We start from the raw sequence: 10,627 nt of genomic DNA, 5'->3' as shown, positions 1-10,627 counted from the left end.
AATGATGGCCTCTGCCCGTTGACGTATGTACGTCCTGCGTCCCCTCCTTAGATGGGCGGGGCGGAAGGGCTGGCTGCTGACGGAACGTGGAGACACCCTGGGGGCGGGGCTACGGCGTTAGCGGGAAATTTCTTCTTCTCCACCTTCTTTCCATTCCTAGGGAGGCCCCGGCTTCGGCTCCGGTACGCGGCTGGTAGCTGTAAGAGGAGTGCCCCTGGGCAGGTAGACTTGCTGCAGCTCCACGAGCTCCTGAAGCGGGGACGGTGGGAAGCGGAGGGCTTGCGCCCAGCTCCAACAAACTGCGGCGCCCGGTGAGTGTGGAGTCCCACGGGCTGGAGAGGGATCTGAGCCGCGGGACTGAGGAATTTGTTCTCTGTGGACTCATTCAGCCATTATCCATTCAGCAGATATGTACTAAGCGCCTATTAAGTGCCAGGCACGTTCTAAACCGGTTAGGAACGTTTTACTTTCCACATTGCGATTTCTAACAGCTTTTCTCTCGGGGACTGCGACCTTGTAGCGGGGAAACCGAAAGCCAACAACAGAAAAGCGTGAACACTCCTGTCCTCAGCGCCCTGAGACTCTCAGTAATGATCTGAACCATGTGAACCTTCCGTCTGCATGGCCCTTGTGAAGCAGTCGCATCTTTTCTTCATTTCAGTGTAGTGTATGTAGCAAGCACCACAGGGAAGGCGGAGCAGCAGAAGTTATTACCCGATTTTACGGATGTAGCAGTTGCTCCCAGAGAGAAAGAGACTTGTCTAAGTCCCTTTTTGTGACTAAGCGGCCTGAGCTCCAACCCAGGTCTTTTTTTCCCCAGAAGAGCTGCTCTTAACTGCTGGGCTCTCATCCACCTTCTTTCCGGGAGGAGGTGTAATGGCACCTCTTTTACTTTCTCTAGTCTAACTCCGGGATAAAAGGGCCTTCTATTTTGACAGTTGGAAAAAGCACTGGACTTAGAGGCAATGAGATGCGAGATTCTTATCTTGGACTATCTGCAAATTGCAATGATCGGATATGGCAGTTTTCGATTTTAGTTATCTATAAAAGTGGTACCCTCTTCCCTGCTGTACTGGGTGGTTGTGAATGCCATTGGAGGTTTCTGGTGTGAGATCATGTTTATCAATTCCCTCTGCAACAGTTTTTAATGTAACAAAGGGCAATATATGGACTTGAGAAGGTTTATGAATTCCCTGAAATTAAATGCAAAATTTTGTATGAATCGTATGTGTTTCATAACATTCATCAAATTATTTTTTTAAAAAAAGGATCACTGTCCCTTACACATAAATGCAAGGGACTGGGGAAGTGAATTGACCATTTTGCATTTTCTCACTTAATCCTCAGCAATTCTAGAATAGTGCCTGGCACAGAATGGATGATTAATAAATAAATATTGGTTGAATAAAAGAAAGTTTCTATTCGTTTGGCCAAAAAGTTCGTTTGGGTTTTCCGTAACATCTTATGGCAGTTCCCGAATGAACTTTTCCACCAATCCAATATTCCCATTTTGTGGGTAAGGAAATTGAGGCCCATTTGACCTTTCAGTCAGCGGCTGGGAAGCCTGGCTTATTGTAATAAGCATACCAGAAGCAAGCTGTCTTAGACATGTATTAACATTATCTACTTTCACACAAGGTGTTCTAAGGTAAGTGCTTAAGAGCACAGTCATTGGAATCCAGCTGCTCTGGGGTTTGAATTAAGCGTGTGCTATCCTGTATAACACTGGGACAACTTACCATCTTGAAGTGCTAATAGCATCTACCTTTTATTCAGCAAATATTTATTACTAAGTGCCTACCTTGCACTTAGTGTGGACTAGCATTGTTCTAGGATTATTGTGAGGATTAAATGAGATAAACGTATCAAGAGTTTTGGTTCTACCTCTGTCTTATTGGATCAGTAAATATCTGCTATCATTATTTTTACTGCAACTCCCTTATCTGTTTTCCTTGGGTGTGGCTTCTGGACTGGGTAGTGTGCATGTTCCAGATTCCTGGTATCTGCAACATTAAGAGCCTGTAGTGGGTATCTCCTAGAAGCCAAAGCCTTTGCTAGGCCAAGTCTGGCCTGCCTTTCCACTCCATTCATCACCGCTGTTGGGGAACCTCTTTGCTTATGGTAGATGAGATGCAGTGCTGGGTCGAGGGTAGGAAAGTGGCGTAACAGTGCAAAGAGGCCTGATATATACTATGATTTCCTTATGCTGCCTCTTCAGAAGGACTCCTGATTAATTTTTTGAACTTTTCATGGAAAACAACCTGCATATAGAAAATGCACAAGTCATATACAGCTCAATGAGTTTTCTTGAAGAGAAAATACCTGTGTAACCAGCATCCAGATCAAGAAACGACATGACCAGCATCCCAGAAGCACTCCACTCCCCCACTGTGCTTCCTTTCAGTCACCAAGGTTTCCTTCTATTCTGACTTCTAACACCATAGGTTACTTTTACCTGTTTTTGACCTTTGTGTAAATGGAATCAGTATAGTATGTATCCTTTTGGTGTCTGATTTCCTTAGCTCATTGTTATTTTGTGAGATTTTCCCCACATGTGTGCATTTTTCTGTTGGATATATTCTGTTGGAATTACTGGGTCATAGGATATGCATATGTTCAGCTTTAGTATATACTGCCAAATTTCCAAAGTGGTTTTACCAATTTACATGCCCTCCAGCAGTGTATGAGAGTTTTGGCTGCTCTATATCCTTACCACACTTGGTATTGTCCTAATGATTTTTTACAAACAGTTCATTCAGGACGTCCCTGGCGGTCCAGTGGTTAAGACTTCATGCTTCCAATGCAAGGGGTGTGGGTTTGATCCCCTGGTTGGGGAACTAAAATCCCACATGCCGCTTGGCACGACCAAAAAATTTAGAAAACAAAAAACAAAAAAACCCAGTTCATTCATTCATTCATTTGTTCAGCTATTATGTGCGAAGTCCTAACCTAGGCCCTGGGGACGCAGTTATGAACAAGACAGACAAGGTCCCAAGATCCCTGCTCTTTTGGAATTTAACATTCTGATATAGGAAGTACAACAAATAAGAAAGTAATATAATGTTTATGGCTTTGATAATAGGTTGGTGCAATAGAACATGGCCCTAGGCAGTATAAGGGGGTGGCAAGTAACTTTCCATTGGGTATCAGTGAAGACCTATCTGAGGAAGTTTCACTGGAGCTGAGACCTGAGCCATCTCTGCAAAGATATTCAGGAAGAGAGAACAGCAACTGTGTAAGTCTGAGGGCACTAACAACCTTGGTCTGTTTGAGGTTTGGAAAAGCAGGCCTGGAGCATAGTGACAGGCTGAGTTGAGGCAGGTTATGTGGTCCAGGCCTAGAGAGCCTTCCAATACCCCTGCCTGCTCACCCTTTGGTAAATCATCCACCTTTGCACGCATATATGCTTATACTGGTCTCAGTGAACACAGCTCATGATCTAGAAAAGGACTGTTAAATTTTATCTTGGCTTAGTTTTTGAAAGAGGGTGCCTGCTTTAGTAACTAAAATACGGTTTCTATTTAAAGGTGTTGAAAGCATGGATTTGATGACCTTAGGTATACATGAGTACCTTAGAAGTATGGAGATAGTCCTTCTGTATGCCAGCTTTTAGTTTGAAAAAGTGCGATCCTTATGCCAGTGTTATCAAATATCATAGACACTGTGACAAATCAGAGCATTTATCCTGCAATGGGAGAGGCCACAGCAGTGAGAGGCCTGCGTACGGCAAAAAAAAACAAAAAAAAAAACAGAGCATTTATCCTGCAGTTAGATTATTCGAGAATTGTAGAAAATGTGTTGGGAGAGTCCACTTTACTACAAAGCACTCTCAGTGATATTCCAATTTTTTTTAGTGATGGAGCTTATTTACTTGCATCTTTTGTCTGTATCTCAGTAGCCTATTTTGCCTGATTTCATTGCAGAAAGGTGAAAAGTTACAAGTTTACTGATAGTTCCATGTTACATCTTCCATTAAAAGGAACGTATATTGAAGGTAAGTTAGACTTAATATATTTCCTTGAACATTTATTGAGACTCAAACACTTTTACTAACTTTTTACCAAAAGATTATTAGATATAATGAGTCCAAATGCATTTTTACTTGAGCACAAGTCTCCTACTTGTTTTAACTCATCAGTCTGCTGTTTGTTCATTTCTACAATGTATTTAATTAAAATTAGATTGATTTTAATAATACTGTGTTGTGAATTATACCCTAAATGTTCTTAATAGTAATCATTCAGGCATCATTTGTAAGCTGCGCATTTACTAATGACTCAGTATCTTCTTTTGGCTAATTAGTTTTCTCAAATTATATTAAAAAATACCTTTTTTAAAAGCAGAAAATCTTATGGGTCATAATGTTCCCAAGTAGAATGTAGGACATAATGCTACTGACTTTAGGAAACCAGATTATTTAATCAGGATGTCAATATGCTATTCTAATTCTGTTGTTTTCAACATGGACTGAAATTATTGGTCCCTCTAGCAGTAATTCAGAGAAATTCTGTCAGACTGGATTAAAAAAAATTTTTTTTTAACCCCAGCTTTGTCAAACTTTAGCTCTAAAAGAAAAGTATTGAATTTAGAGGAAAGGATTGTTTTCTTAATAACTTAAACTTAAGATAATGAATTGGCATTATTATTAGGACTGATAGATTGTAGCTTCCAAATTGTAAAGAGGATTGTCAAATATGTTTGGATTTTTCATTCTCATTTCAGAATTGTCAGTAAAAATGTCTTTTTTCCCATGTACTTTAATATAGTTGTTTCGTTTCAGCTATTCACAATATTAATATCTAGGACCTGTCAGCTGCAAAGAAAAAGACCCCTTCCAACTGCCAGAGCAGTACAGGTTAGTGACCCTGGGGTTTTGTTTTGTTTTGTTTTTAAGGTAAGCGGAATGATACATTTGATAAAATCCATTGCCATTCCCCCAAATGCCCCTTGCATGTTTTTGCCTCCATCCCTTGGAAACCCTCATTTCATCCATCTTAGCAATAGCTACCCCTTATTTAACATTCATTTTAGAAAACCCCTTTAAGAAATCCTTCCTCCCTGAACAGTCACAAGACCTGGTCCTCTACCTTGCAGTAGTCTCTCTGGCTTTCTCTTGGCTCTTTGCACTGTTAGTTGTCCTTTCGTGTGTTTATATTTTATCCCTACCTAGATTATAAATGTTATAAAGATACTTACAACTACTGTATCACTGTCTTTTAGTTTGACGTTATTAGATGTTTCACATCTATCATTGTGCCTTGTACCTAGTAAGTACTTCTAAACATCTATAGTTTTTTACATATTGACCTTTCTGTTTCCCTGGATAGGAAGAGATAAGGCATAGTACCAGATGATACTGAATTGCCTATGTTTGATCTTCATAGAGCTTGACTTTTTCCTCAAAAAAGTTTTCTTTTTCCTAAGTCTAAAATGTGTGGGAGTGTAGCAGGGGCAGAAAAGAAGGCTGAACCCATTGAAGGCAGGGACTGTTCCCTAGAATCCATCAGAGCATGTCATGTTAACTCAGAGTTAGTGGCTTTTACATAGGAGCCATGGCCTACTGTCCTACAAGGCTGAGGACCAGACAAACTTATTCATGGGTTGGCAAGCCATTGGATCGAAAACTGTGCTACCAAACCTACAAGTGAGTGATAGAGTCCTTTGGTGGACTGGAACTAATAGCTTCTTCAAGCTGAGCTGTTAATAACTTGTATCCAGGGTGTTCTAGGTACTATAGGTTGAGGATTGAGGGACAGCGAATATGAATTGATTGTAAGGGGGTGTGGGTTTGTTTGATGGAAGAAGATGTTAGCATAAATATAGCAGCTGGTGATACAGGAAGATATTATGTCAGGTTAATAAAATTTGATATGTATGATAATGTCATATCTATTTGAGACAGGTTCTGTATAACTCTGCATGATAACAGGGTAGGATGGATGTTGTTACTACATCCTCTTAGCCCAAGACATCTCTGAACAATCTGATGTTGTTACTGGGCAGCTTTCATGTCTTAGGAAGCCTTTGTTGTTCTTTGTCAATAACTGAGAGAAGTTAGGGTTCATCCTAAGGCCTCTGGATTAATCATCCATGCTAAAACAGTTCATTCAATTCATGTTATCTACTCTTGCGTGTGACTTTACTGGTAAATTGGTTTCTAGTAGGATTGGTCAGAAGAGAGAAACTATTCAGGGGGTTTTCTAGTTACAGAGCACATTCCTCTGTGCCCAGGGGTCTGAAGAGCTTGGCCCACCCTAAGAGATTTCCTAACCTGTTTCTCTGTTATTTCCTAGGGAAATGAGTGTGAAAATAGAAGGTTGTTTGCCTGAGATTGACCTCCAAGTTGGACAGTTTGTGTTGATTGAAGGGGATAATGATGAAAATCCATATGTCGCTAAATTGGTTGAGTTGTTTGAAGACGGTGAGTTTGGGGCTGGAATGAAAAGTATTCCTTGTCACTAATGATTGGGCAGTGCTCTGTGGTGGGCACAGGGGTGGTTACTGATCCTTCTGTTCATAGCAGTATATAGGGTGTGCCTATGGGGTCACTTAAGCACCAGCTGTGCCCTCTTTCACCTAGTGAATGTCTTTACTCACTAGAGCAATATTGGGTAAAAATGGGAATGGAGGGCTCAAGAATTTAGCTTTTGCATTATTTTTAGGAGGGGGTAAGAATGGCCATGAAGGCAGGATTGTTGGAGTGGAGAGAAAGGATGAATTTAGGAAGAAGGGGGGAAGGGAAATAATAGGTGATTTGTACTCTAGTAGAGACGTGTCCTTTAATTTTGGCATGAGGAAGTTAGTAATTTTGCAAATGCAAAGTTACTTTTACTAGGGAGGCAGTAAGTTGGATTGGGTGGGTGTATCAGTTGATGGACGTTCAGTCAGAAAAACGGAAACACTTTAGGTGTTTTATTTACCCAGAGGGACTTGTGTATCAAGTGTTGAAAAGGCTGGAGAAGCAAACAGTGGTGTTTCCCAGAGATCAGTAAGTGCAGAAAGCCACTACTGCCCTTAAGGCTAGAGGAGCAAAAGGGAAGGTAGTGTGAACTGGTGCCTGCAAGGCCACACTCACAGCCGCAGCTGATTTTCTTAGCTGTTAACCCTCTGCAGACCAGAGAAGAGCACAGAAAAGTGGGAATGGAGCAGAACTCCGAAAGGAAGATGAAAAAGGATAGCAATTTAAGCTATACAAAACGGCTTCTTTCAAAAGCTAGGCGAGGAGTATGTGGAAGTTAGTCCTAGTCCTATGGCAGTTTGTATGCCTAAAAGAAGGAACTGATAGAGTGGATGAAGGTATTTTACATTATAGAGATAGGGAGGGTATTCAACAAGTATGGAGGAAAACTTCATCAAACTAACATCCACTAGGGGGAGCACATCAGCAGGATGGGCTTTTGTATTTGAGGTTTGGGCCTTTGTGTATAGATTTTAGAACCATGTATTGTGCTACATTGGATGGCTTCAGTCTTTCTCTGAAGAGAGCTAAGGAAGAGAAGAGGCAGTGATGATGGTGGCACTAATGAGTATTTGTCCTTTCACTTGGAGCTAACACTGGTATGGAGTGATGTTAATGGTATATTATGATGATAAAGCTGAAGATTGCAAGCATATGTTTGCCAGAAGTCATCTCAGTGGCTGATCCTCTGTGTCTTGCTAGGAGTTTTGTTTTGATTTGCAAAATTTGTTCAGTAACTGTGATTAGAATTGCTCCTCTCAAACGCCTTTTACAATTTATGTGATGACCGATAGCACCATTTGGACGTGGAGCAAAGTGAGAAGAACGTGGGTGCTGGGTGGAGTCAGATTGCCGCTGGTTGGTCCTGTGACCTTTGACAAATGATTTAAGGGCCCTGAAATGTGATCACTTCACCGGTAAAAGGGAGACAGCCATAGTATCTACCTTGTAGGATTACTGTGAGGATTAAGATAATGTTTATTATCTTTAACCTTACCTTTTCCATCTATCCCTCCTAGATTCTGAACCTTATTCCAAGAAACGTGCTCGAGTACAATGGTTTATCCGATTCTGTGAAGTCCCTGTCTGTAAACGGCATTTGCTGGGCCGGAAGCCTGATGCACGAGAGATATTCTGGTATGATTACCCTGCCTGTAACAGCAACATTAATGCCGAGACCATCATTGGCCACGTGCAGGTAGGTGATGCCTTGATCCTCAGTTCTATCTTGAAGCTTATTTCTGGCTGATTCCTAAACTGCATGATCTCCAGGATATTATTGGCTCTCATTTACCTCACGGAAACGCATTTTTCCTGTTTGTCACCTTCTCTGCTTGCCTGCCTACTCCCTTTCAACAACAAATATTTATTGAGAGCACTTACCATGTGTTAGGAGCCTCCTGGAGGAAGCGACATTAGGTTGTGACCTGAGGGATGAGCAGGAATTAGCAGATGTATCTCAGTGGGAAATTATATTTAGCTGTGATTGTGGCAGGCATAAAGCACTTTGAGGCTGAACATGCTTGCTTAAATGAGGACTTCACCTTGAGTGAATCAGTACAAAGAGTGTAATTGCTCCAGGCAAATTGTGTTATGAGATTTTATGATAAATCAGGTTTAAAGAGTTGTAGGCTGAATTGAGACACTGGTTTGGAGACTAGGATATGGGTTATTTATCAAGCGACTTCAGGCCCCCAAAATGGGATTAGATCCGGATGTGAAGTGTGGTCACATGGTGATTAGGTGGTTGGTAGGGCAGGGAGACCATGGCTTGGCATGGTCTATGGGCCCAGCATATCATGGGCCACAGAATAATTTATCTCTGAGTTAAATGAGTGAAGAAGTGAAAGGCAGATGTAGAAGTTGAAGCAGCAAGATGGATGGATTTGGAAAGGTAGGGGGCATGTTTAGGCAGGAGCACAGTGGTGGGAATGAGCAGGACTGTGACAAGCCAAGCTTGACTAGTAGTGGAAAGCCATTTTGAAGAGCACTGAGCACTCAGGAGGTAAAGTGGGGTCAGATTTTTAGAAGGCAGTGAAAATCAGTTTAAGTAATTTGATCTTGCGGAGTGGGTGGCCATTGTAGACTATTGAGTAGGGGGGCATGCTTAGAGAAGTTTTTATGGGAAACCTTGGCACGGGTGAATAGAATGGACTAGAAAAGAAAACAACATGAGGTATGGATATCAGCAAGGAGGGCTCTGTGGAAATATGCTGTGCCATGTCCGTGCCTCTTTTGTTTAGAAAAGTAATTGTTCCAGGTAAGAATGCAGACTTAAATGCTCTTTAATCATAGCTCTCATAGAGCCTTCGTTGACTCTTTGGGTCCTCATTTCTTTCTATCATCTATGTTTCCTAAATTCAGGTAGTAGCTTTAGCCCCAGATGAAGTGATACCTATGGATCTGAAAAATGAGAAGACATTCTTTGTTAAACTATCTTGGAATGAGAAAAAATTCAAACCACTACCTCCAGAACTATTTGCACAGTTGGATAAGCTACAAGAAGGCAACCCTAGATGCCAGAAGTCCATGGAAGCCAAAACTAAAAGTACAGAAAGCCCTTCTTGGACCACAGCAGAACATGTGGTCAAAAGGATTGAATCAAGGCACTCCACCTCCAAATCTCGCCAAACTCCTTCCCATCCTGTCACCCCAAGGGCAAGGAAGAGGCTGGAGCTCAGCAGTAAGTGTAAAATGGGCCACAGTGGGCAATACTGAGGCTAAAGGAAAATGATAACATATTAATTCATGCTACAGTATTGAGTTAGTGCAGCAGTGAGCCAAGTACTAATTGGATGTCTCTTGAAATATATATCACATAAGATTTACCATTTTAATCATTTTTAAGTGTACAGTTTAGTGGCATTAAGTACATTCACATTGTTGTATAACCATCCCCATCATCTTCCGAAACAATCTCTCCAACCATTAAGCAATAACTTCCCATTCCCTCATGCCCCATCCTCTGGTAACCACCATTCTACTTTTTGTCTCTGAATTTGACTTCTCCAGATACCTCATATAAGTGGAATCATACAGTATTTATTCTTTTCTGACTGGTTTAATAAAGTTAGTATAATGTCCTCAAGGTTCATCATGTTGTAGCATGTGTCAAATTTTCCTTTTTTAAAAAAATTGAGATATAATTGACATCTAGCATTATAACATATTAGTTTCATGTATACAACATAATGATTTGATATTTGTATATATTGTGAGATGATTACCACAGTAAGTTTAACTAACATCCATCACCATACGTGCAGCTACTATGGAAAACAGTATGGAGGTTCTTTAAAAAACTAAAAATAGAGTTGCCATATGATCCAGCAATCCCACTCCTGGGTGTATATCTGGAGAAAATTCTAATTTGAAAAGATACATGCACTCCAGTGTTCATAGCAGCACTATTTACAATAGCCAAGACATGGAAGCAACCTAAATGTCCATTGACAGATGAATGGATAAAGATGTGATATATTTGTATATATATGTATACAAAAGAATACTACTGAGCCATAAAAAAGAATGAAATAATGCCATTTGCAACAACATTGATGGACCTAGAAATCATCATACTAAGTGAAGTAAGTCAGAGAAAGACAACTACCATATAACATCACTTATATGTGGAATCTAAAATATGACACAAATGAAATTATTTACAAA

The 10,627-nt window shown here is 40.7% G+C and overlaps 1 protein-coding gene across 2 annotated transcripts in view; it reads left to right on the top strand.

Moving 5' to 3' along the window:
- The first annotated feature begins 142 nt into the window (after positions 1-142).
- The window catches only part of ORC1 (origin recognition complex subunit 1), a 31,547-nt gene continuing 21,062 nt past the window's right edge, over positions 143-10,627 (top strand). The window contains exons 1-7 of one of the 2 annotated variants that reach the window (XM_082615904.1): positions 143-311; positions 3,924-3,994; positions 4,781-4,855; positions 5,548-5,644; positions 6,294-6,421; positions 7,978-8,160; positions 9,327-9,641. In XM_082615904.1, coding sequence (XP_082472030.1) covers positions 5,553-5,644; positions 6,294-6,421; positions 7,978-8,160; positions 9,327-9,641 — 718 coding nt within the window. In that variant the 5' untranslated portion in view covers positions 143-311; positions 3,924-3,994; positions 4,781-4,855; positions 5,548-5,552. The remainder of the gene's footprint in view (positions 312-3,923; positions 3,995-4,780; positions 4,856-5,547; positions 5,645-6,293; positions 6,422-7,977; positions 8,161-9,326; positions 9,642-10,627) is intronic. The other variant, XM_082615905.1, reaches the window with a different exon arrangement.

The sequence above is a fragment of the Mesoplodon mirus genome (genome assembly GCF_964341445.2).
Source record: "Mesoplodon mirus genome assembly, chromosome: 3".
In the NCBI taxonomy this organism is placed as follows: domain Eukaryota; kingdom Metazoa; phylum Chordata; class Mammalia; order Artiodactyla; family Ziphiidae; genus Mesoplodon; species Mesoplodon mirus.
The sequence above is the reverse complement of the archived record's forward strand: the minus strand, read 5'-3'. Positions and strand labels throughout refer to the sequence as shown.